The following is a 26,347-nucleotide window of genomic DNA, read 5'->3' as shown; positions in this document are numbered from 1 at the left end:
GCTTCGACCACGGCTCTGCTATGTACTTGAATGAGTTTACCATAGTACTAGTTTAATACTACTAGGCCACCGTGGCTCTAGACGTTTTTCTTATTATAGGGGTTTCCACCATTCCACTTCATGGTTCTGATTCAAATTCAATCTGTTTGCACTTTATCCTGAGTCTCCTTGGCTAGTATTGCATCTTCTACTGGTACACAAGTTTACTAGTATACCTCTTCACTCCGATGTATCTCTTCTTGCCCTGATCGCTTTCTATGTCCCTGCCCGGGGCTATCCTTATGTGGGAGGTCTCCCCTGCTCCTCACGAGTGTTGTTAGACTGACCACCCTTTTTACTAATCAGACCAGCACCCTTACTACTTGGACCATCGTTCTTCCGAATCTAGATGAGTATGTAGAGCATCAGAATTCATTGCTGAACACAGACGCGGCTGTATAGAATGGAGCCAAGCTAGAGACTTCCGAAGAATCATCGGCAGTGGGAAAATAGGGAGTGATTCCTGGGCAAAAGAACTCCGAGGCCATCGGATATGATCTGATGCCATTCATTCCTACATTGATCAAGGATAGTTTCCTAGAATTGTCGGAGATAACAAGATTTGCCATGCAGATCTAGAAATCGGTGTAGATACCCAATACGAGACATAAAGAATCCCGTACTGAAGGAAAAGGAAGCACTGGAAGAACAGGAGAAAGTGGATGATTTGGATGACCCAGACTGGTAAAAAGCAGAATTATTTGAATTCGAATTATCTATGACGCAGTATTAAACCTTCTAAAGTACCCGCGAGGGCATAGCCAGTCCTTCCAAACCCCAGCAAAAACTTGAGCGCTTGGATCTCTAGAACTAATTGCAATCTTTCCTTGATCACCTGGGTTTTGGTTAAGATAGGCCCAGGATGTTCAGGCACTGCCTTCTCGTCACAGACTCCTGAACTTCGCGAATATGACCATATTGTGTTGAGCGAGTGCAGCAATTACGTCGCAAGTCTCCTGACGCAAATTAAGCACGCATTGTAAGCGCACCATGACCATTGTAAAGTATGGATTCTGCGCAGGAATGGGATCTTGCGCATCAACAGGTCCGCTTCATTAGCTCGACATTCAGATACACAATATAACGGATATATGTATCGAAAGAAGCGACCAAAGTGATCTACAAGTCATTCACGTACCAGAATATGAAGATACCCCGTTGCTTGTTAAGGATTTTGATAATCCAATTCACTCAACAAATATGTAACGGCATTGTCTTCAATTTCCTGCAAATAATCACTAACAGCCAGCCAGATGCTAGTACATCTCTTGAAAAGACAGCAAGCTAAGATACACCTGCGCTTTCCATCACCTTGCAATCACTGACTACTTGTAAATGCAGCACCGATATAATAGCAGACCTTTTCTGGGTGTCCCGTAAACAAATTTTGTCAGGCCTCCCATATATCATACTTTTCGGCGACGCAAGAAAGTAAGTTCCTTTTTTGCCGTTACCCAACGCCAATGCAGTTGTAGGCATCGCCCCAGAGGTTGCATTCGGGTGATGTGCAAAGGCGAGGACCTATCTGGGCAACATTCTCTAACGCTTAGGAATCTCTCTAGAACTGAGATCCATCCCAGGCGACGAAGAATGGCATGCTGTTCTACGGAGATACCAGCGATTTAAGCTTCCGATCTACTTTGAAATCGTGCATCTCTACAGCTACCATTGCACTTTTTTTTTATACTAGCGATGAAACCTTGGAGTTTAAAAGAGTTGTATATCCAATTTTCGCTGACAGTAATGGTATTGTCGAGATCGGGACGCTCTGCGAGCAATATCTTGGCTATTCCTCTGCTATGGCGTAGGTAGGGACTTTGCCACGCTTATCCAGGTCTAGTATCCAGTCTTCTAAGGATTCTTCTTCTGAAATGGTCAATTTCATGCTGTTTGTTTCGTACAATTGGCTGGTGTGTAGCGCCCTTGACACGCTCGTGTAATGTTGAACGCGGCACGTCGTAAACATGCGCAACTTCGCCCTTTTGCTCCACCAATTTGTGGCGTTGTGCACTCCTACACGCGACGCGTTTTGGAGTAACCGTCCGGCCCGCTTATGAAACACGTTAACTACTGATCAACTGGAGTCGGTATTCAGTAGACATAGTGCGGGAGGCCTCCAGGCAGGAGGAGTGGTGATTGGCTAGCATTTCTGGTTGGAATGGAGAAAGATCGCGAGCAGGTAGTATCACGACAGGGCAGTGCTCTGTGGCACAGCCTTGCGTTCGTTTAAACAAGATTGTTCCTGGCTTGACGTCATGAGAAGTACCTATCTATGCCTAGCACAAACTTCTGTGTCGGAACACGCTGTGGACCCCTAGTTGCATTCACGAATGAGATAGTAAGCTAGTCTGAATTTGAAGTGTCTGCCTTACCAAACTGTTCTTTATGGCAACTCGGACAAACTATAAACCGAACGATACAATCACGATACTTAAGTACAACATGTGACAAAACAGTTCTCCACATAATAATTATTCCAACATTCTGATATCTAAGAAGCTTCCATCTACAGTTAAAAGGAATTTTAAGGGAACATTTATCTTAAGTTTTCAGTCTATATCCAGAATTCGAACACGTCGTGTCAATTAGACAGCATGGAAATATTCCTAGAAGCTTTTGCAGCCTTGGTGTCCTGTTTGGTAACGAATCTTGAGTTCAAACGACCGTCAAGATCCTCTCGCAGTGGTCCTTCCATTGCCGTATCCAAAGGGGACAGCAATTATAAGGAAAAAATCAATTGAAAAGACTCTGAAAATATGTGGGTGGTTTTTCAAAATTGAGCACCATCGTGGCAAGAGATGGCAAAAGATTCTGGCTGACAGTGACCGCAGAAAACCTTAACTCGACCAAGTAACATGGAGGAGAATTGGGAGGTCATTTCAACGCAAGTCCTGCGGGAAGAAATGTCAGGATGAGGAATTGATGTACTGGCTAGTACTGAACATGTCCAATAGAATCAGATGATTGATTGAGGGTCCCAAGATCGGTTGAGCGATCACAGTAGACATCGGCAGAACCCATTGTTCGACCCATTTCTTGGCATCGTAAGAACCCAAAAAACCCATCAAATCCCATTTTCTGTATAGGTAGTATAAGTAGTCCTAATTAGGAAGGCCTTCGTAGTTTTATACTGAGTTATGTAAAAAATGGGTTCTATATTTTGAAATCATGGGTTTTGGGTCGGAGCCTTCGATTCATAATGGGTTTTGCCGCGGCCTAACCTTAATGTTATAGTCAACGCACGATAACAGTGTGCACGCCTGTTTGATTCTGTGCTTCTATGATTGCCAATAAACTTCCCTAGAAGGCTTGTTTCCCACGAAATATAGAAGTTATCACGAATGGTGAAGCCAATGCAGCCATGGCCCATTTGGGAATTAGCCGTCAGCGACAGAAAAGCATAGAAGAATACCTTGAAGATGTAGATTCCTGCAAGTTTCTACTTTCCGAAATTTTGCCTCTATACTGTAACTTTCAACATTGTGTAAATTTCATGACGGTTTCTCTAGAAAAATATTGTTGAGATTTAAGGGTTGAACTCCCCAAATGCTCAAAGGGGCATATCTTCTCAGGATAGATACACGAACTCTGTAGGGCTATATCTCGAGCCTAACAGTCTACATTAAATTGGCACTGCCATATACATATTCAGTGTGGTTTGGAGTCATAGTCTTTGAACAAACCACACTGGTAAAGAGGGCTTTGAACCCCACCCATCTGAGCAGTATTAATAAAGTCCACGGTCTTCTGATGGTTACCCTCACAGATAGGACCGCACCAGTTGGGACGTGAGTCTTTACTGTAGGGTTGCAAAACCCAGTCCTTCCTTTCCAGTTCTCCATCAACGGCCCAGCCTACGTCGCAGACGGGAATGGTAAAGATTCCTTCCCAAGAGGCACCTTGGGCCGCTGGGTTTGCCCAACCTTTCTGAACAACCTCCTCAGCGCGGTTCTTGCGGGCTTCTTCGTCGTAGTTGAGACCGGCAGTATTCCACGCGTCCAAAGAAGAGTTGATCACATCCTAGAGTGAGAGTTAGTGGCCGTATCACACCGCAATGTCATCTATTTAGTATGATAAATGCGGCCCATACCTGAACTGTAACACCTTTGTAATCGCCCTTGCCCATAACCTGGGCGCCGGGAGGGAACGTCACATAGCCGAACTGCCCCTGTCCAGTCTTCGGTCGATCACCAGGGATGGCCCAGTAGTAGAGGTACCAGGCTTTGCCATCACGACAGACCATAGTGTCCTGGGGCCCGTCACCAATTCCCTGTCCGTCACCACAGGCACCACCGCCCATGATGAAGACACGCTGCTGGCGCCACAACTGGTTGATGGACATACCGATCAGTTGGGCACTAAGAGCGTCGACAATCATGTTTTTATCCCACTGGTTGTCATCTGTCATCATCGTTCCGTCTGCAAGGTAGGAGCGAATATCGTGATCATTAACGATCTTGCCATCCATCAAATCGTCATTCTGCTGCGTGAGGGCCTCCTGAGTGTCTGTGAAGATGCTACCAAGGATGCCACCCAGATCTGCGGCTTTCTCGAACGTATCGTCTTGACTGCGAGTGAGAGATTAGGGCCCACCACTGATAAGCATCATGGAAAAATGTCAAACATACTGGCTATCCAGCGCAAGATTCGCGCCGCCCATCGCACCGCCAATGAAAGCGGTACTAGCAGCCCCAGCCGCTCCGATAGCGGCCTCGGCAGGAAGAGCCGCAAGACCAAGAACCATTCCCATGGCTGTGGCAACGCCGCTAAGAACCTCTTTCAGAACTAAGGCACTGTCATCCTCCTCAAAGTCATAAAACACTTGAGCCCAGTCATCCTTGCTCAAAGCCGCGCCAATACCGGCGGTATTCAACGCCTCTGATACGCGCTTGAAATATGCATGCAAATTCGAGATAGAAGTCAGAACATAGTAGGTCTGGCGAGCATCACCCCCTTTGCTATTGATAACTTCATTATTACAGACCTGACTCCCGACCTCGCAATTACTGTCCGAACCATCGTCGTGGCAGTTAAAATTGAAGTTTCCCAATCCCCAATGGCCGAATGCTTTGACGAAGCCATCCTGGTCTTTCCATCCATCCGTGTTGGCGTCCCACCAGTGGTTCAACCAGTCACCTGTTCCGTAATAATTGTAGTCACTGGGTCTTTGATTATAGAAGTTGTTGACAATCCCGCACCGACGATGTAAGGTTGAATCCGCGGACGCGCTCTGTGCAGCTGGCAAGGACGCAACCGCGGCCAGTGCAATTGAGTATGAGTATCGCATTGCTCCTACTTGAATAAAATGACAGATAAAGAGGGTGTAGCGCATAGTGTCTAATCCATGCTGGAAATGAGATTTATATTACGAAGTCTACCTCACCCACCTTCCTCGTGTGGTCCATTTTTGCACCGCAGATGTGATCCTCAACGACAGACATCTCCACTTATGGCGCCATACAGAGTGGGCATGGGGCTCTTGGAATGTATTTTCTTTATCCATGATAATTTAACAGCAATCCTCGCGTCTGGGTCCACAGGTTGGGCATCTGGGTGGAGCGTAGTGATATCATAGCATGGACGGGGAATCGATCCTGAAAGAGGCGGAGTTCGACAATTTTTTTAATTCAAGCAAAGTGGATGGCGATTTCATGGCCCACTATGTGGCTACCAATATCGAGGTCCCGGTTGTTCAGACTGCCGCGGTCTTCGGATGTTCTTGGCACGACGATCCAGAGTCTGCCTTGTACTACTTCGGCCCGTCTTAGCGGCAGCAATCGGATATATCCGAACATAGGATATCCATATGCACTGGTTATGGGTAAACCAGCTGACATGAACGATTTGAAGAATTATCCAGGAAACTGGTTTAGACCATCTCCTAGCCCGGGGACTAGTATTGCCATGATACGACAAGGCTATTCCGAGTCGCTCATATTTACTATACAGAGACATAATATAATGTGTCGAGGCTAAATCAGTCTGGAATTAGTGTTAAATACTACCCTCACGTCGACAAAATGTTTACTCCAATGTAAATAGCAAGAGGGGAATTACCATTCCATCGGACACCATTACATAAACTCGCATTTTCAGTGAAATTAGCAGGAACTCTTGAAACTCGCTGTGAGTGCAGTAGAGGCCCACAAGATAGTTTAAAGATGGCCATGCAGCCACTGATTGGCCATAGGATACCAGTCCACGGTGATGGAAATTCAGGCTACGACCAGGAAATGACTGCATGGAAATTAACGCCAATTATGTTTTGAACAGCTTTGATATAAAAATTTATACCGTTTATGGCCAATACAGATGAGTTATACCCGTTTTTCACAGGGTCGGAGAATGGTTATCCTCTCCTGGGGTGGTATGTGCCGATTTACCTCTTTCCGATGCGAAAATTTGGGTTTAATATTTTATTTCCTCACAAAGTTCCTTGCAACATTTTTTTCGAAGGCCTTGTACCAAACGAACTACTAATGACTGGTTGCTGTTTTCACTGCTGCGTGTTAGTATTGGAAGTGATTGTCAGTTGGTGAGAAAGATCAAAGGGATATTGAGTCTATCCAGGAACACTTGCGGTTCAGATTTCCCCTCATTTTGATGCGTAACCCGCTTATTTATCTAGAATTATTCTGTTCTTTACAGTGCACCTTTTTTTGACTCAGAGTTTAGTATTGAAGGATATACGTATACACTAGTACCGAAGGAACTAATTGAGAAAATTGATTAAACTTTTAGAACATGGCTAATTAATAGATAGATAGGCGGCAGTTTGAGTGCACTAAATCAAATAATCATTCCCGAAGAATGTCATGTAATGATATTTGGATGCTCTTTCGGTTGCACACTATCCGGCGAAACTCTCGAACGGGTATGATCGATATGATCCAGTGCCAGTGAGAACCACCCAAATTCGATACGTTTTCAACTGCAAACTAATCCAGAAATAAACTGCCAAGATGGGAACCCTTCTTACGATGGACCCCATTCGGAGGTGCCGAGACCTACAACAGCCGATCAGCGTGCATGAAGCGGCCACAACATGTATAGGAAGTGTTGGTATCACCAGCTAGGTACCGTGTACACAGTTAAGTGAGCAGTGTTCATGCTAAGAAAAAGTCGATTGAATTCCGGGCCAGGTTCAAAATACCCCCTGAATTCCATACGCTGGAGTCGCACTTAGCGCAAGGTTACATAACAGAAATCTGATCTGTCAGATGCTAGCTTGTTCTGATAGAACAATATGTCCCAACATAAACTCTTTAGAGGGAAAGAACGAAGAATTTTAGAGATTATCCGCGTATATTATGTCACAAAAGCGCCGCAAGCCAGGTATGATTGTCGAGTCTCGTCCTTCAAGATAGTCCCATTCCCCTTTCATTCTCGACGACTGCCCTGTCGATCAAAAATGGTCGTCCAAGGCTGTGAAACTTCTCCGCACCACTGTTGTGTCTTTATGGGCAGACAATCCTGATTTGAAATTTCCATGGATTCGCAGACAAGAAATTCACCATCCGCTGTCCCTCCTGTGCACTTGAGGTTGACCACGAATGACTCCGGGTCGCCAAGTTCCGCGAAGACATCAAAGCCTTGCTACATCATAGGTATCCTATGCCCGGCACTTTCTACAACCTGCTACAAGACTACATACTGGCAGCTAGATATAACATACAAAGAGGTGGATTTCATTTTTATCTCTGCTTTGAGAAATATTCGAAAGCTAAACAATCTTATAAAGTGGATTGAGGCTTCCTGAAATATCCTTGTTGACGAGAGCCATGGTTCAATGAAGCCCAAGAAGATCAATCATCATGTCCATCATACACTTTCGGTCTCGAAACCATCTTTCGCACTCGGTGAGGCTGTCACAGTTGGGTTTCGTCGAACATGCGCATCTCGGCATGCTAGGGTAAAAAAGACCGTGTGAAGAACTCTAGAGCATGGTCAGTATCAGACCCAAGAAGAGGTTGTCTATAAGAATCACGTACCCAACTACCAGTAAGAATACTGCAACGATCGCATTTCCGCGCCAATAGTATATGTAACTACTCGCAGCTATGGCATTGATGATTCCAAAAGCATAATGTACTCCTGCAAGAGCAAGATCTAAGGCGATCAGGACTGCTGGATGAATGCTACTCTCAGCAAAAAGAAGGAAAGAAACAATGGCCGACCAGAGAGTTGCCACCCCAAGCTATTCGAAATGAACCAGTCAGTTTTGCTCCAAGTAGATTTCGGTTTCTTGTGATGGAAAAAAAGATACGTACAATAATGTAATATATGATGCCAGTATCTGGATTTACGGATCCAGCAGCTACACAAATGATACCGATTAGGGCTATAAGAGCACTGGAGATTCGAATAGCTCCTCTTGGACCTGGTGTTTCTCCAGACCAGAAACTGCCAATGACGGACCCCATTATGGCTCAAGTTGACGAGGTAAATGATGACAAAAGGATGGAATGTGGATATTCAATAATCGAGGAGTCACTTCTGAATAATGATATGGAGAATATAGGAGGGGAACGGAGGATTCATATAAGCTGCAAAACACCAGAGTAGTCAGACTTGTGAACTTCATTCAAATCGTTCAAGTTGGGGCTATGTGCTGGCAAGCCTCTGCATACCTGTAACAAGGCACTACTACCGCCAATCGTTTCCCCCGCAAGTATCGCATAGCCAGTTCAGCCTTGTACTAAGAACTGCATTTTCTTGGCAATATTCTCCAAATATCAGCTTTAACATATTAGTCTTTGACGTGGATCATCCTGGATAGGCGTGCGTAATGCCTTTACCGGCCCTGACACTTCGGAGCCTTACCGCCTCTCAAGTCTTCCAGAATGTTAGAAAATTCGCCAGCTTGAATAAAAGCAAAGCATAGGACCTTTACAAGAGTGATTACGAGAAGTCAAGAAATCTGTGGCTTTCTCAATCCGGGAAAAGCACTTCGTCTTGGGTCAGGCATAAATTGTATCGCCAGTGGAATTAATCAATCCACACTCGTCCTCGAAGGAAGAAGTACGGTACTCTGTAGGCGCTGCTTTCTTGAGTCGGGAATAGACCCTAGTATCATGAACCTTGGAATGATTGGAAGAGGAGCAATAAAGTCTCCACTACTCATATGAAAAACAACCTTGGAAATTACATTACTGTGAAACCGGGGCAATGCCTCGCAGCCTTGCTCGGCGCAGGGTAGAAATGTGGGCCTCTCCGTCCTTGAGATCAATCACGTTCGGTTCCTCAAGAAAAAGGCGAGCGGTGCATCGCAGATTGTTCATAAATTAGGGTAGTTTCTTAATCAGTAAGGGCAAATTGACTTATCATTGTCATAAAATCCCTAGCAGGCACTCCAGGCCGGATGGAATTAAGGATTATCTATCCGCATAATGTATCCGATATTTCTTAGACCCAAACACAAATCGTCGTTGCAGAATAAGCTAGCCATTCTTAAAGTGCGAGCCAGATTTATTCCTAATGCAGAAATATTGGTCTACTCATTCAAAAGAAATAGGTCTTGTACTATACTAGTCCAGAAATACTTTACGAAAGTCTCAAAAAGGTTAATGGAGAATTTCAATTACGAAATGAACAGATTATTAGAGGCAAACTGAAGAAGAACGACAGGCTATGTGGCGTTGGATTAGGGTGCTAAACTTGAGATTGGAAAGCCAACGGCAGTAGCCTCGACACTCTCATATAGAAACCAAACGAAGGATCAAGTAGTACTATCCTGTATCTCTAACCACCTAGTATTGCCAGGCAGCAGCACTAGCGTTGCCAGGCAGGTCGTACTCAATTGCACCCGCAGTAAAGGGGACACAGGCATCGACCTTCTGCCCGCGGGGCGGCTTTGCATCAGGGCTGTTGACATAGACTTGGTAGATACCATTGTTGTAGGGGCATGCCAGGAGACCATCAACACCGTCGTTGTGATACCCCCAGGTTCCGTGTTGAGGGCCAGGAATGTATTTGAATCCCTCAATGGAGTTGTTGGCCTTCACAGAATCTCCACCGATTTCGCGTGAGCGGCCATCAGGACCACTGGCTCTCACGGCATAGTTGGAATCGACGTAGATGACTTGTCCACCTACGACGCTGTCCTAATTTCGATATGTCAATAGAATTTTGACCGAATTCAAGGCGGGGGAGATAGCTCTTACTAGTGTGTGGGCATTTTTGAAGACGGTATCCTTGCCAGGCGGGCAGTTACCAGCCTTCTCAACCTTCGGAGAACAGAAAGAGTCGGTGAAACCCTTACCCTCGCCTAGGTAGAAGAAGGAGGCCGACTGGGAAACTGCGCGGTACTGAACAGGTCCTTCGCTAACGGCAACCACATCGAAGCGAGCGGGCTGGCTCTCAACGGGCTGAGAGGAAGCGGCTGCCATGAGGGAAGCAAAAGGAGTAAAGATGGATGGCTTCATTTTGAGAGTCTTGAGATAAATTGGTGGATATACTTTGTTTTAGACAATATAATGATGATTGCTTGTAGATATTCTTCGAGGCATCAGTGAATCTTTATACTTCAAAAGGATATTACCATTTACCCCGATGTACACTCTAGGCAATTGTCGACTACCGACCTTGGCATACCATCTATATAGTATGTAACTAGCGTCACATCTTCTCTTGAAGATCCACGAGACAGGTATTGGTCCCACTGAGGCTGATTTGGCAGGACTGTGTACGCGATCAGTTCCAGTCTCCTCGCTTCCGTTGCACTGCCGGGTAAGTTCCGGCGTTTGGTCTGGCCATTATCCTTGTCATTATGAAGATCACGATCATTTTATGACCACCCTACATCTCCGCAATTGAACATATTCCATATTACCCCCAGCCTGGTGACATTCGTGACTCTTTCTGAAGATTAACTTGAATGTGAATGTGTTCGGCACCTCCTTGGCAATACGATGCACAACACCAAATATACCTAATGAATAGTATGATGTTCAATGAATTAGAATACAGCATTTTAAGCCCTAAGTCGAGCTTTTAAAGAGCCATGATTCCAGTTCGATTACAATTGATACCAGCAAAATCCAGAATCGATCTCGGAAGTAGACAACATTGAAGATCGACTTGCATTTTTGTCTGCCTCCTTGGTATCACACATTGGGGCAGTGTACATATTTTTGATGATATACAAATCGGGAAATACGTAGAGAGCCGGCACGACCCGCTTTGGGCTCAGATTGATTGTGCATGAAGGGACAAATTTGATTCATACAGCAATTCTCTCCATATGCGTAATGATTTAATGATCAGCAGACACACTGTCATGAGTGAATACAGTGCAGTAGAAATGGGACCAAGGATCCTCGGCACGAAAAACACAGGCCATTGAAAGGGGTGATTCTGTACTGTACAGTACAACTGCAGAATTGAGGAACTGGTCTTTTGGGAGGTTTCCTTTTTCTCCACAAGATTTTGCAATGCATTATGTCAGATGGTGGCTGAGTTGTGTTTGTACATACTTGCAGAGCACAGGGCACTATCCTGCAACTTAAGCGAGTTTACAGTAATTACATGTATGAGGCTGCGAGAAATATGTGGAGAATGCGTTCATACACCTCCCAATCATCATTGCTTCTGGACGGTGATCTCCGAATCATCTTCCTCCATGGTAAGGCCTTTTCAATTCGCATTCATTCATACTATGGTTCTACAGTCGCGCCCTCGGTATTCTCGACTTATTATATTATCTGGAAGACTTACTTTCTCTGGCATACCACCGACGATCATCTGCTTAACTGCATACAGTACGTACTGCGCATAATTCAGTGGATCGGTCTGGTGGAGTATCTTGATCCACTTCAAAAAACAACTGCCAAGATATTGATCCCTTTCCACACTTCTCGATCATTTATAGCCACAGTTCTGTGCTGGGGACCTCCGGCCGAATTCTCCTACGGGCGTATCACGAGTGGGCCCAATTACCGAGTGAGGCCCTGTTGCCTCAACGCTCCTGACATCACTCCTTTTCAACTCCCGAGCGTTGCCTTGCCATCTTATGCTCGAATACCTGCGCGAGGCTTCAGGGATCTGCTGTGGTGACCAGGCTACCTCAGTTGATAGCAACTTCGCTCTTTGACTCCACTTGCTGATTTACACGTCTATCTTCTAAGACAAGCTTTGAAGTCGCCATTTGAAGTTAGCCGTTGGACACAATAAACCACCGACACTGCCTCTGGAATCCTTACATCCCAAGATACGGACTTTGTGAAAAGATGTCCAGCATTAGCTCTCCATAGTTATAAACCGGGTGGAGACAATCGTCAATTTAGGGTACTGAAAAGGGCTTTAGGCAAGCCACCGCCAGCATGTGCAGTTACGATTGCTCGGTGCGGCCGACTGAAATGAATGACGATAATGATATCACAGGCATCGGTGTAAGCATTGCCAGTTGTGTATTCATCTTCCCACTCTCAACGCTCATTATTCTCCAAAGGTCTTAATTGGATATTGCGCAACTGCCGGCATTGCGGTTCTTATTATTCTCTTCCATTACTTTTTTACCTACGACCCTCAATTGGATCCTTTTCGAGAGATCAATACCGGCAATCCATATCTCACTCGAGCACGATCGAATCCAATAGATGAAATAATCCTTCGAGGCCCCCGAAAATTGATGTCGCTGGTTTTTGGCCAGAGAATTCAAGGGCAGGGATATGCTTCAAAACTCGAAGCTTCGCTCATCAAGGTACGTTACAGCAAATTGCACTTAGTATGCTATTCAATGATCATCAATATTCAAGCGAAAGCACAGTGTATTCTTTCTATGAGTGATATACAAATCATTACCGGAATCTCTATCATCGTCAGCGGTGCGACACAGTTGAGATGTGGAATTTCGACATATCAATGGCAGGTGCTGGTCTACCTGGCTTGGTTCTCTAGCCTTACCCATCTCTCATGTTTGACTCTTCTGCGAAGATATCTTTTTCAACGACGGGGTGAACGAATCTGGCGGCTCGTCTGTATGGCTATATTGGTCATACTGCTGATTTTAGCACTTCTTCCAACGGCCAACTACAGATGGCAATACAATGTTTATCCGCTGGGCCCCGGTCCTCCTTCAGCTAAGGACTATGCTATCTGTTACCTGAAACCGATGAAGCGCATCAAGGAATCTCCGGGCTCTCTGGGTTCGAGTTCATTCGGAGAGGGTTACAATGACCATGCTACCGTTGCCATGTCTATATCAGTTATTTTGCTGTTTATTGGCTTTGTATCGCGGGTCTTCAAAATGCACCAGAGCCTATCAACTCTGTTCGGGCAGACCATTCGCGGAAAGATCAGTCATATACTTCGTAAAATCCTTCGATCAGTCGAGTGTCGGTGTATCCCTGCAGGCCTCTTCCAAAACCTTAAGAGGCTTTTGCTTTATCGGCCTCTGCTGGCTCTGTTCCTCACCGCACGTGTTATCGTGGATACATGGGACTCGATGTTTTTCGAGGTGAGTCTAACCATCCCCCCCTCAATTTACCAGATTCGGGCGAAGTCTAACCATAGTTACAGGTTTGGTGGCTGATTATCAGCTTCGTCTGGGGTGTCGAGCGGCTGTTCAGTGTCGTTCTCATATTTCCAAGTGAAGAGAACTCTCAATGGAGTTTCGGACAGGTCATGTCTGTTGCACTTCTCGCCATTCCTATAGTAACCGTTTTCGAATTTTTCTTTCCGGGTGGGTTTAAAACGCATCTATATTCATTTATTGAATTAGTTACTAACACATATCTTTAGGATCCACGGATCAAGAAGTGGAGGAGCTTCGGTGTAGGGAGTGCTCTTTTCCACTGAAAGAAAATGAATCTTCTCCAGATCTTCCGCGTCTCAGCCAGCTACCCAGTCCAATATTCCAAGATCTGGCGAGTCGATCTTTCAATGATCATCCTGACTACGAGCTTTACTACGGATCTGGTTTTCTAACTGTGCCTACGCTCACACTGCTCATGACTGTCATAAGTGTTTGCCTTTGGTGCCTCATAAGAGCATCCATGTTCGCCGGTCTGGCACAAGAGGGAATTCTGCAAATTTCCTTTTTCCCTTGGGGTGCAACGCCCTTGGTTTTGATTTTCTGCATATACAACAGTATTCTTTTCTCCTTTATGGTCGCCAGCATCAGATCGAAGAGTCGAGATAGGGGAAAGGGCGATGGTCTGATTGTGCGATCGCTACCTACAGTTATAACCCTTTTGATGACTGCAGTCGCTTTCGTGATGTTTATGTATGCTATCACTTATGAAATCAATGGTTGGATTGCTCTTATTTTAGCCTTCTCTTATTTTCTTTGCTCTTTGTTCATTGCAGCCAGCAACCGTTCGGACAAGACTCGCCTGGCTATTGTGTGATCGAACCATGTCTTTACTATATTGCAATCTAATTTCCTTGTTACCCCGAAGCCTTTCCTCCTTCCATATCATTAATACAATGGTATCATTCTCCCATCTAGACATCTCTTGTAAGAGACCTAATTCGTACTACTAGCTAGTAAGGGTCCGGGTTAAGTCAAAAGACTGGGTGAACAAGCGGACGATGAAGATAAACCCAAAAATGCCGCAACAAAAAAGGCCCACACAATTCTTGAATTATCGGCATAGGCCTGTTGAAGATCACTCTTGACCAGAACATGTATTCCTCTAATAACTTCCATCATGCTAGCCGCATTAGCGCTGTATTCATCTGCTATCGATTCTAGGGCAGGATAATGCCGTAGGCTGTACTTCATTTGATTTTGAAAGATGACACCACCAATCCCACACCGATAGACTGCCCAAAGCTCCGGAAAGAGGTCGATGTTGCTATTACAATCGCTACGTTCTCGGAAGTTGCTGGTGCCTACACTGCTAGTGCGACGGAAGGAAGAACCATTCCAATACCGATACCAGGTACACACACACACACACACACACACACACACAATTCATTAACGCCCGGCGGCTGAGCCGAAAGGGCAACTATCGCTAATCTACCATACATGCATGTTTCAGTATATGCCGTGTCTCCTTGGAGCCCATACAGTATTCCCCTCCGCATTTGACAGATCCGCTTTCAATGTCATAGTTGGTCCCTGTGGCTTAGCATTGGTGAGTAGACTGGCTTGAAGGCGCTTCTTCAAGTGTTTAACACCTATCCTCGGCAGTTGAAGCGCATCTACCGTCGATCACAAGGTATTGAGGTCAGCAGGGGAGGTATTCTATCTGCGTTCGTCGGCAAGTCTAGGTCGCCTCAAGGTGGCCCGTAGCGATGGCAAACCGTATTGAGGGTCGCACTGTTTCAAAATTCGGCATCCACTTCTGATCATCGGAGGGCAACTTCCCACCCAAAAAGAAGAACATGTTACTTGAGTGAGTGTGAGTATATTGCAGCAGTTCTGTCCGGTGTGCGGTCCACGTCGGACGTCGAAAGAGGAAGTGGTCCAGCTGGCCAGCTGCGTGCTTGGTGAAGCCTCTTCTATGCGGCGACGACCAGTGGCTAATTATGTAACTTCAGCTGGCAAACCCTCTCCAGGTGAGATCATTGAGTAGCACATAATCACACGTGAAATGCAGTACCCGGTAATTCCCTTGCGACGGTTGCTTTTATTAGTCTATTGCGAGCGGTTTTTGCGGCCGAACTAAATTTCGAAAGCGCGTGCTTTCGCGCGTGCCAAGCGAATACTGTAGTGCTCAAGAAATTGGTATCAATCAATGATGTTCGCCGATTTTGCTCTATCGAACACAACCCAGCCGATTCTTGTCCAATTTGGTCCAAATTTATTATAAGCTATAGCGACTGGGCTCGATGGCCACAATGTGCGGAGGCCTGCGAGGTGAGGATAGGTAGGCGAGGAGAATGACTAGCGAATAGCAAGAGTGCAGCGAGCAGATAGCGTAATGAGGAGACCAGCACGGAAATAGAATAATTATTGCATTAACTGAAAGGGAGTACACGAGTATAAAGCCTGCAAAGCAGGAAGAGAGACAAGAGACAGGATGAAAGAGACGAGAATAGACAACTCTCCATAGGAAGAAAGGAAGTGACCGGAAATCTTACTAACCGGGGACGCACGCAGTCGCACCCTGTAAGGCCAGAAACGACATGAAAAAAAAAAGGTAGAGTGAAGAAAAATTGCTTTTAGCAAAGTCAATATGCATCTTGTAGATGGGCATTCGGAAACTTTGCTGGGTTCTTCGATCGACTCATTTTGATAATTGCACCATCGATATTGAAAGAGACCACAATATACCTCAATGGAGTCTGAGGATAGCTGTATGATCCAAATAATCTTCTGTAAATCAATAATATTCCCATCCGATTATAAGGAATGTCAATACCCCATACTTTCCTCTTTCGAACACTGGATGAAAGTCTTCACGGGTAGGATCATGGATTGTCACTTGCCATGTCTTGATTGTTCCCTGAAGGTTCAATGTACAAACTGGCGTTAGGCCATCTTTGCTGGATATGGCGCCTCCGATGCCAATAGTATCACAGCTTTTCAAGCTCTGGATTTTTGGGCCTCTCAAAAAGCAAAAGCTTGTTTGGTGGTCACCGTTGGCAATCAAGCGTCGAGCTCTTTTCGCTTCGAGGTAAAGAAATGGATTGCTCAGCACAATATCCCGTACATTTAGAACAATCTTAGGCAGCTTTATTTTCTCCCCACTCGCATTCCACCATCCCATGGCGGGGAAAATCACCTCGTGGTGCTCTCTGTCGTAGCGGTGGTCGCTACGTAGGCTTTGGCGTAGAAATTCTATTCCATCCCTAAATAAATCACCCGAATTATCATTCGCATGTAAGATGATATAGGCAGGCTTTGTCTTCCTCCGTTGACTGGCGATAATATCACCTAGGCTAGCCCCAATCAGGACGGGCTCGGCTTCAAGCTCGGTTGCTTTTTCAAACCATCTCTCATCTTTGAACATAGATCGCCAAAGTAGATTCGTTGGACTATCTTCAATGAAGCACATCGAGTTCGCCATTGCCTTTGCCCGAAAGGGATCGGGCTTCACGAAGTCAATAATCATGTCTAGAATCTCACGTGGAAGTCTCGGCATCTTTGGGAAGCTTTTGGTATGATATATTCCAGGTTGACTGAATACCATAGTATACTCCTTGTGTTTATATATGGTTGTATTGCAGTTCGAAAAGCAAAGTGTTAGGATTCTGCAGTCCCTCACACAGTTGAGGGGCCGCAGTTTGTGTACATACCACAAGTTACAGTTCAGCAGAGCTACCCATCGAGCCAGCCACTCCTTGAAATCGTGTAGGGGCCTTTTCATAGCCAGCCTAGCTCAGCTTGTATCCAATTCGCTCCCAGGAGACTGAGGTAAATATTCCAAGGCGTGAACTCTCCAATTCAAAAGGCTATCTCTGTGACTATCTGCGGAGGATGAGCACATCTCGCGTTCAAAGAGATAGTAACAGTGAGGAAATTATCCACCGCTCAGAAATATGCCTGAGTGAGGCCGATATTTCTGCGGATGGCTATGAATAGATAGCAACACCAAAGAAATGCGAATACTGCAAATTTTGCTCCGTAGCGATATGTACCAGAAAAAGTAAAAAAGAAAGGAAAAGGAGACGGCGCTGAAATGAACAATACTCAACGTTTGATCAGCAAATAAGTCTTCATGGCCACTGAATATTTGAACGAGGTGGCCTCTGTTTCCTATAGCGACGAAGTACAGACACATTTGATGAACGTAGAAACATGTCGTCAGCGCGATCTGCGATAGCTTTGCGCGTGTTGAAACGGTGCCAACAGTAAGAAACTGCAATATCTCCGGATATCGCTGATAATCAAGAGTGAAGAACCAGCTAAAATTGGAGGGCCAGTTCTGTTGACCATTTACAATGTGCAACGATCAATTTACCAACTTAAGCTGAAAGGCTGGCGGCAACTCTATAAATATCTGGCCTTTGGCCACACAGAACAGTCTTCCTCAAGCATCTCCTTGTCATCTTGGTGCAGAATGACCACGACTTCGCCAGCTACTCCCGGTACGAGCTGAATCCGAAATGCCATGGACTTGTGATCAAACTGGCCTCTTTTTTGCCCCCAGCCTGTCTACCCTTGATGCTGAGATCTGTGAAGGTAAGTGTAGTTGCCCGGTCATTTGAAACCATGCTGACATGAAAGATGTTCAGATCAGTCTCATCTCCGCTGCCTACGTGCGAATCTATTCCACGAACATTAGTCATCCTGGGATCATCCCGGCGGCCAGGATAGTGAGTTACGACGGCCCCTTATAATCCACCTACTAATGATTCCGACAATAGATCGAATTCTGCAGCCGGTTTGGCCCTGCTGAAAAGCGCGTGGCGCAGCAACTGGCAAGGTAAGTTTGATCATTGTGATAGTCGAAAAGACTAAGACTTGCTGACGATTCACTGGATAAGAAGCCAGCAATTTTGTATGCACCACGAGCCAGTCCAGAACCGGTGAGTTGTCCCATGCGTGGCCACTGCTTAATCCCAACGCGCGGGACTACAGGGTGAGTCTCAAGGTGGATGTAGTGTTCTTCGGGCTCTATGCTACTCGGAAAGTATCGCTGATTTCTCTTTCCTGCCGCAGCGTTATTGCCAATCTTACACTGACAAGACGGGCCGAGCCACTGCCTCCAAGAAAATTTGCTCCCTGTTGCTCCGAAATATAAGTTGAAATGGCACTTCGCTCAATGCATCCTGGTCCCAATTCAAGAGGGCTGTGTCGCCACGCGGTAAAATTGCAAATTGTTTTCATATCCCCGCTTCACCCTGTCAGCTCGAGGGCTAACTGCCACCATAATAGGATATTGCCGCGTTGCCGTGGCCCTGCTCCTCTTATCCACGTCCATTCCGAACCTTGTCGGTACGCATTATCCGTCCATGACACCGAATGAGTTATCGCAGTATTCGGCAAGAAGAAGGGAAATCTCGCATAAATGACCATCCAGATCCCTCCGAAACAACACCAACCGAAGCTACCCGGACCTCGCCACAAAGCAAACGCTTCCGAGCAATATACCTTTGCCTCAGTCGATATACCATCCCTCCTCCGGTGTATCTTGACTTGGTGCAACTGCATGTCCGCTGGCCACTGGCTGTATCCGTTCCAACAGCAAAGGCATACAACTATCCATCGGATGATGTCCGTCTGCCATCGCAGCCGTTTTCTCTAGTAAGAGCTGCTCCTGTTCCTGCGTATATATGAGCTGACGCTTGTCTCATCTGTAGATCATTCATGGTCGATGTAAAACTATTGACATGGTAAGTACATGCCCTCCTCGGCCACTGGATATGTTGCTGATGTAGAGAGGCAATGTTTCGGTCTTAATTAGACAATTTCCACCCTCAATCGAGATACGCCATCATGGCCGCTTTACGAATCCCAATAGGCCGAGAGTACACTGAGCTGCACGAGTTAAGCTGGACGTTGATGATTGATCGAGGAAATGTAGCGGAGGAACCTTTTGGCCGTACTGAAATCAAGACGACGAACTAAAGCTGGCGAGTTACAATTCATCCCTGAAAGTTCGGAATCCAGCTGACCGCGGTGCCAGATCGCCGATTCAACGGTCGATTCTCCCCACCTACGGCATGCTGAATGCACCGAACGCTCCTCAGTGTCACCAAGGTGGCGGACCGCTCGCAGAAGCATGCCTCACGATAGTCGTGACTAGGGCTCCGAAAGGAATTTGGTTATTCGTGAATATTCATGAATTTTTGAATAATATAAATTGAATAAAATTAACATGAATAGGCCTGTTGAGTATCACGGGAGTCAAGGCCTTGGTGGTGGGAACTATCAGAAAACATAAATAGATGAGTCCCACCTCCGACAAGAGTGATAGAACTTAACACAATCAATCCTATCTTAACAAATAATATGAATATGAATAATAAGCCCCCGTTGGGGTAGGTAGTTATAATGTTCTTGTTGAGATTACTATCAAAGGTGAGAAGCCCATCTATGTAAATGTCATCGCTGGTCCTGCCATAAGCTTTGACCACCGCGATACTCAACACTCCCTCCACTCATGGCCACCATCACCAATGGTGTCAGTGACTATGTGATCGCGGTAGTGACGGACCCCATTAAAACCTTCATAAATTTCATTTGACAAGAATGGAAGAAAAAGATACCCTGCGCCTGAGTCTTGTTCAATACAAATAAGGCGTAGCAATCACTCAATGCAAAAGCCCTTTCCAAAACCACTCAAATCTTTCCCGAGCAAGGTGTTTGGTGAACCCATCAGCAATTTGTTCTATGGTTGGAATATATTTGAGCTTCACTGTTCCATTGTCTTGGATCTCTCCCTGCCACTTGCGTTGGATTTCCTGTCAAACTCCGCAGGGGAAGATTACCACATTTTCTATCCCGGATTGATGATTCAGCGCGTGCTTAGATGTCGGTCAAAGTGGAGAAGAATCTTACTAGTGTAGTCTATTTCATTCAACAACCACTGCTCCCTGATTCCCAAGGCATCAACTGCTGAATCAGCTTGAACGAGCCCCTTAAATTTGCAGATAGAACTATACAGAAATACACATCTCAAGTACTGAGCAATGGCCTCATTGGCTTCTTCCGGTACTAGCGCATACTACATCTCTCAGAACCGATATTAGATCCTGATTTATTGTTTTGTGTATGTAACGCGCGCACGTAAGCGTACGTATGAGCTAACTATACAACTAGCCTCAGCGAACTGGCAGGATCGTTCAACTCGATCCAGCATCTTAAAAAAATAAAAATCAAAAAGAACCTCTCAGGATTGGATCCTATTGTACTAGTTCATACACGTTCGCGCCTATCCGATATTTCTTTTTACTATCGGTTGATACGGTCGGACTATGGTGCAAGCAGCAAAATGATGTAATACGACGTGGTTGATGACGTCATGTATCCCCTCCTGTCCTGTCCATCGCTGTTGTTAAATTCAAGTTAAATAATACATTTTACTCTTCATTAGAAACAGGTTATTCAATTGTGCTTGTATCAGGCCCTCATTGTATACACCGCCAGTTCAAAACGTGGCGTGATATTCCTCACGATGGGCAATTGGGTGAGTCTCGTTATGGTTATATCCCTTGAACCAAACAATCTGGGGAGAAGTCCAATTAAAGTCTTTATCGCATGCTAGCAAGCTGTTGTCAATTACGGGAGCATTGAAGCCTTCGAGAGATATGACCAGAATTTGCTTGGAATGTATGAAATTGCCCTTGAATGGTTCATGTCTTGGAAGGCTTTTGCTCATTTGAACAGGATCGAGGAAGTGTTCAAAAAACTAGGTGGATCGGCTTTTCATCAAGTGATATCTGCCAAATGCATTCCTCCAATTCAAGTCATTGGGTACGTTGAACTTATATATTACCATTTTCCTACTTATTCTATTTCCTTACTGCATTTTGCGGACACGGAACTAACAAAGTCAGCTTCGCCGCACCTAATAATGTCGGCAAAGACGAATTAGAACAAGCGGCTCAAGGCAATCTTCCCAATGACCTGGTGATTGAACTACGAGCTGGAGAGGGGCCACTCCCTTCCTTCTAGTATCAAATAACTTCGATTCAGATTCAGAGCACATAGCGTCCGTTATGGGGTTTGTCACTATTATGCTTTTATTCGCTGGATTTTAGGCATATGCTTGGTGTATTTTCCTGGTATGTATATATACCCACCACCTGAAATGAAAATCTTTGTTTATGTCAGGCATTTCTGGTAGACAACATTCGTACGTCTTTTGTATTTTTATTCTGTTTCTTCAATGCTGTACCTAAATTCGACTATTTCCATTCAACCAGCTTCTCTATTAGTAATATTCTCTATCGGTTCGAGAGATGTAGAATGCATTCGTATTTAAACAAGCCAATAAGGCCATTACACTGTATTTGAGATGCGTTGGAAATCTGGAAGAAGAGCCAACCGCAGGCATTTGAGTTCACCGCCCCGGAAAAAATCCTTTATCATCAGGTCCACCCACCTAGAATTTTACAAATCCAACTTGCCCTCTTATTGAGGCGCCTCATTCAGTTGTAAAACCTCTTTAAAGAAAGGTGATGTCCGCACAGGTGCAATTCGTTGAACCACCATTGCCATAGAGAACGTTCAGGCACATTTCCCCAGAACCACGAGAGCAGGACTCACTCAGCTGTAGAAGGGACAAAATGTCCCGTCGAGCTTCTCCAAACTCATTGATCATCCGAACACTGTATCACAATTTGCCAAACTGCACCCTGCAATCTTGCGGATTCGGTTTGAAGAGATAAGTCAGATATGCCAGAGCAACACCTTACTGTGAAGGTTCTATGAAACTGCGACGAAATCCTCTTCATTACGAGGCAACGAAAATATTGATATCCGAAGCTAATTGAGAGATCTGAACCTTGCTTTATGCTGGTAGATGCCATGAGCAGAACATATATTCATAAGTATTAATGTGGGACTACAGGGTTTTGACAGAGCAGCCTGTCCGTGAGCTCAATATAGAATATTCTAACAGACTAAAGATATATTGCACAAGTTTGTTCAGACAAATGATAAATTGCAACTCTAAATCTAAAACTGATATGCCTCCATTAAAGTGACGGGGATAGGATAGACCTTGCAGTAAAGCTCGAGTCATGACTTAACATACTTTGATGAGCATTAATGCAAATTATGGTATCAAAAATGTATTAGAAATAGCCTGCCTCGATATACCAAATCAAACATCAATCATCCGAATACTGGGTGATAGAACGCTACGAAGTCACGCCGATCCTGAGGTCTACTTAGAAGCGCAATCGTCGTACGAGGAGGGAGGAGATTGAGAAACTCATGGACTAGCAAAACCCGTAGCAGTGATATTTGTAAAACGCAATTTCTTTTAATCCGCTATCGTACCCGAACACACAGAACATATGGCGATATCTAGCTTCTTTTCCATACCTCCACAGCCGGCAAAATCGGAGCTTACTCATTCCGAGATCAGCCTGATCGCAATTGCACATTTAATGTTCTGAAAGGGCCTGTAATTGCCTTTTGGGTAATGATCATGAGGACCATGGTGTACGGCTAGTCAAGGTGACATGAGCATTGGTGACATTGGCTGATCTTTGATTGCTCTACGTTGTCATTTATCACCATGATTTACAATTTAGCTCCATTAAAATATGAGAAGGGTCTCGTAAATCACATTTCCTGGGTCGGTAAGTTGAATATCTATATATTCTCGAGCAATACGAATAAACAAGAACCAGGAAATTGAAAACAAGAACACACCTGCATCAACAACAAGAAAGATTGAATTAGGGATCAAGAGATTGAAGTCAGATCCCCCTTTTTATTAGATAATTATAAAATAAAACAGACATCAAGATGTCATGCTCAGACAAGATTTCAATCAATAATTATTTTTCCATTTCTGAGGTATTAGTCTTGGGACTATAACAGAAAGAACGCCATTTCTTAGGTTGGCCTTGACATGATTCTGATCGACCCATTCGGGAAAGTAAAGATGCGCGAGAATTCACCGACAATCCGCTCACTAGCCCAATAATGGTATGAACTATCCTTGGACTTTCGACAGTCTCCACTGCTTGTTGATTGCTGTCCGGTTCATTCGGCTCAAAGTGGTACTCTCGTTCTGCACAACCCTTCAGAATTAGAGTGTTCGGGTTTATTAATTAAATTTTGATATCTTCTCGAGCAATACATGGCACTTCTCCATGAAGATAAAATGCGGCTTCACTCTCAAGGATATCGAAATTTGGGTCGAAGCTGCAAGCTACACAGTAGTCGGTATTGCGGTGGTTGTCATAGTCGTCAAGAAACCGCAAGAGGGGTGAAATCACACGCGGGAGGGTTTTCGGGCTCCGATTAGAGACATAATGGACTTGATGTAGAGAAGGGATTTTTGGGTTGCTGCACTGGATATTTGTTGCTTAAAACTTATCTACATCCGATTTGAGATGAGTTATTGCCATAGGGTGAGACGTCATTCATGCCTTTATATGGCATTTTATGGCAAAGAAAGCTTGCTTCATCGTTTGAGGATCGTGATCGAAAAGCATTTAGGAGTTGTCGCCCGTGACTTCTAGGTTGTAGTAGATGCTTCTCCTGCTTACTTCTCTGAGAACGTGGTGTTAATCTCAAGGAATAATTTGCCACTCTACAACACGAATTTTCGAGAGTCAAGTCTGAACCAAACAATGCCTGATGCACGTGCCACTCATATAGCCTGCACGCAGAAAAGGTGGGGTAAGACAGCCCTATCTTGACATGTTTGCCGCATCCGCACTAAGAAAGACATAGACTCGGTTCGAAGGAAGTTCAGGTTGGCAATAGAGTGCCGTCCGTGCGCTGTATGGGCCTCCCAGGAAAAGTAAGTGAAAATCTTACGGTGGCCTTAGCTCATGGTACCTGTTCTATAAACTTCCGCTGGTTTGAAGCAAGAGCTGAAGTGGTTCATAGGGTCGGATTACTTTAAAAGCGCAAAAATTCTGTTGTCGTAAAGATGCCATTGCTAGTTAACAATATATGCTTAACTGAGTACTCTCAGTACTGAGCGATTACCCTCTGAATACTCCATGGCATGCGTCGAATATACTGGAAGCCAGGGTAGTAGCCAGTCGGAAGTGTTGCATACCACTATGACATCATTCGACTCATACACAAAACTTACAAATACCAGAACTGTTCTGTCACGAATTACCCTGCATCAACGACAAGTAGCGCGCATCACATAACACGAAAATGCCCAAATTTCAGCATTCTCAACTCTGCGCTTTCTGTGACCGTGCATTCCAGGGTTTCGCCTTTTGCTCCCCTGACTGCCACTTCCGCGCAAGTCGTAAAGTGTGCAGTATATCAGAGCCATCAACTCCTATCAAAAGTTCCTGGCAATATATTTCCGATGCCCATGATGAGATTCTCTCCAAGTTGCCAGAGAAGCTTGATTTCGAACATCTAGCCGTTGCTCAAGAACAAAAGACGAGATCAAAAATAGGTGAAACTGCTCAAGAAAAGCCCTCGCAGCACCTTGAAGGGCCCGTGGTCTCTCAAAATGCCTCCAGAGAGCTGAGAGACTATGAAAATTCCTTTGACGTGCTACGTTGGCAGATCCACGTACCCAATAATGACAGGCACTTCTAGCCTTGCTTATGGATATACGTACTGCTTCCATTTGCAGCCTTATCAAGAGCTTTAGTAAGCAAACAATGTTGTTGAAGGAACGAGTGCAAGGGAAGTAAGTGCCTTAAAGGCGGTTCGAATATTGGCTTCCTCATGTAGTTCCGGGTAATCCATGCCTATGTGCGGCAAGTATTTTAAAAGTAATCAGATTGTAGAATTATGACATAGTCTTCAAGTTTTAATCATCTACATTGAAAGTACAGCCGACTCCGTGAACTCAGAGACGCAAACTATGATACAGAAATAGACACAGTGACTGGGATCAAAAATTTCAATAAGGACAGAAAAGGGCCGTGGCTGGACCGTTGAGTTGAAAGTGATGATTTTTCGGCGACGCAATAGCGAAAGCGCTATGAATGCAAGACCTCGTTATTCTCCCGCACATCCTAAAGGCTTTTATGATCGAACCTCAAGGAACTTAATAAGACCCAAGAGTTTGAATTTCCTAATTGTTTTGGCTTACAGTAACGAGGACATGGTATCTTGTATTCGCAGGATACAATGATATCGTATGGCTAAAATCTTGAGAAGCCCCGGGTATAGAATGCCATAGTAGGTTATGGTATATGGTCTACATTCCATTGAGGATGGGTAATTTTTGTAGAAGAGTAGCGGTTAGCCTTTTGTAAAATTGCCTCGTCTATTGCGTTCAAGACGTCGACGAGTGCTAGTGAACGCTTCAAATAAAAACTGATCCTTGTATTATGATCTTGCGGGAAATGAGCATATATTTGCGCTCAAAGTCATCCCGGAACGGTTTCCGGATTGTATGATAATTTCCAGCAGTGGCTCGACGCGGCCGACCAGGTGCTCGAGAACATCATTCTCCGATGGCAGCCAAAACCATAGTAACAGTGAGGGCATTATCTACCGCTCAGATAGATGCGTCAATGAAGCCGATATTTTGCGGATGGTGATGAAAAAGATGGCAACATGAAAGACATGCGGATATACTGCGACTTTTGCTCCATAGCGATACCAGAAAATGATAGAAAAGAAATTAAAGGAGACTGTAAGGAGAGACAGTAACAACATGAACTATATTCACCGTTTCATCAGCGAGATAGTTTACCATACCCAGTGAATAGAACTGAACGTGGCCGCTGTTTCCTGCAGCGATGAAGTACAGAAGCATGTTGATGAACGTGGAATCCTGACGGCAGCACTCTCTGC

The 26,347-nt window shown here is 44.9% G+C and overlaps 7 protein-coding genes across 7 annotated transcripts; 2 read left to right on the top strand and 5 right to left on the bottom strand.

Moving 5' to 3' along the window:
- Nucleotides 1-3,687: 3,687 nt before the first annotated feature.
- On the bottom strand, nt 3,688-5,326 carry N7469_002186 (uncharacterized protein; the record flags this gene model as incomplete). Its single annotated transcript, XM_056641106.1, has 3 exons — nt 3,688-4,059; nt 4,130-4,607; nt 4,668-5,326. 3 exons carry the CDS (start codon nt 5,324-5,326, stop codon nt 3,688-3,690), a joined length of 1,509 nt encoding a protein of 502 aa, XP_056503600.1.
- Nucleotides 5,327-7,825: 2,499 nt separating this feature from the next.
- N7469_002185 (uncharacterized protein) lies at nt 7,826-8,462 on the bottom strand (the record flags this gene model as incomplete). Its single annotated transcript, XM_056641105.1, has 3 exons — nt 7,826-7,975; nt 8,027-8,236; nt 8,310-8,462. 3 exons carry the CDS (start codon nt 8,460-8,462, stop codon nt 7,826-7,828), a joined length of 513 nt encoding a protein of 170 aa, XP_056503599.1.
- Nucleotides 8,463-9,788: 1,326 nt separating this feature from the next.
- N7469_002184 (uncharacterized protein) lies at nt 9,789-10,463 on the bottom strand (the record flags this gene model as incomplete). Its single annotated transcript, XM_056641104.1, has 2 exons — nt 9,789-10,142; nt 10,203-10,463. 2 exons carry the CDS (start codon nt 10,461-10,463, stop codon nt 9,789-9,791), a joined length of 615 nt encoding a protein of 204 aa, XP_056503598.1.
- Nucleotides 10,464-12,359: 1,896 nt separating this feature from the next.
- N7469_002183 (uncharacterized protein) lies at nt 12,360-14,387 on the top strand (the record flags this gene model as incomplete). The annotated part of the gene is made up of 4 exons (XM_056641103.1): nt 12,360-12,428; nt 12,488-13,495; nt 13,558-13,720; nt 13,780-14,387. The coding sequence occupies 4 exons, from the start codon at nt 12,360-12,362 to the stop codon at nt 14,385-14,387; spliced, it is 1,848 nt and encodes a 615-aa protein (XP_056503597.1).
- A 1,926-nt stretch (nt 14,388-16,313) lies between these two features.
- On the bottom strand, nt 16,314-17,075 carry N7469_002182 (uncharacterized protein; the record flags this gene model as incomplete). The annotated part of the gene is made up of 1 exon (XM_056641102.1): nt 16,314-17,075. The coding sequence occupies one exon, from the start codon at nt 17,073-17,075 to the stop codon at nt 16,314-16,316; it is 762 nt and encodes a 253-aa protein (XP_056503596.1).
- Nucleotides 17,076-23,391: 6,316 nt separating this feature from the next.
- On the bottom strand, nt 23,392-23,910 carry N7469_002181 (30 kDa heat shock protein; the record flags this gene model as incomplete). The annotated part of the gene is made up of 2 exons (XM_056641101.1): nt 23,392-23,637; nt 23,704-23,910. Coding segments are annotated over 2 exons (453 nt in total), but the record flags the coding sequence as incomplete, so codon positions are not given.
- Nucleotides 23,911-24,736: 826 nt separating this feature from the next.
- Nucleotides 24,737-25,135, top strand: N7469_002180 (uncharacterized protein; the record flags this gene model as incomplete). The annotated part of the gene is made up of 1 exon (XM_056641100.1): nt 24,737-25,135. One exon carries the CDS (start codon nt 24,737-24,739, stop codon nt 25,133-25,135), a length of 399 nt encoding a protein of 132 aa, XP_056503594.1.
- Nucleotides 25,136-26,347: the final 1,212 nt, after the last annotated feature.

Source organism: Penicillium citrinum (assembly GCF_028827155.1).
Source record: "Penicillium citrinum strain IBT 23319 chromosome Unknown utg000002l:1.0-3833315.0:1.0-3834789.0, whole genome shotgun sequence".
NCBI lineage: Eukaryota > Fungi > Ascomycota > Eurotiomycetes > Eurotiales > Aspergillaceae > Penicillium > Penicillium citrinum.
Note: the sequence above shows the minus strand (reverse complement) of the source record. Positions and strands in the feature narration are given on the sequence as shown.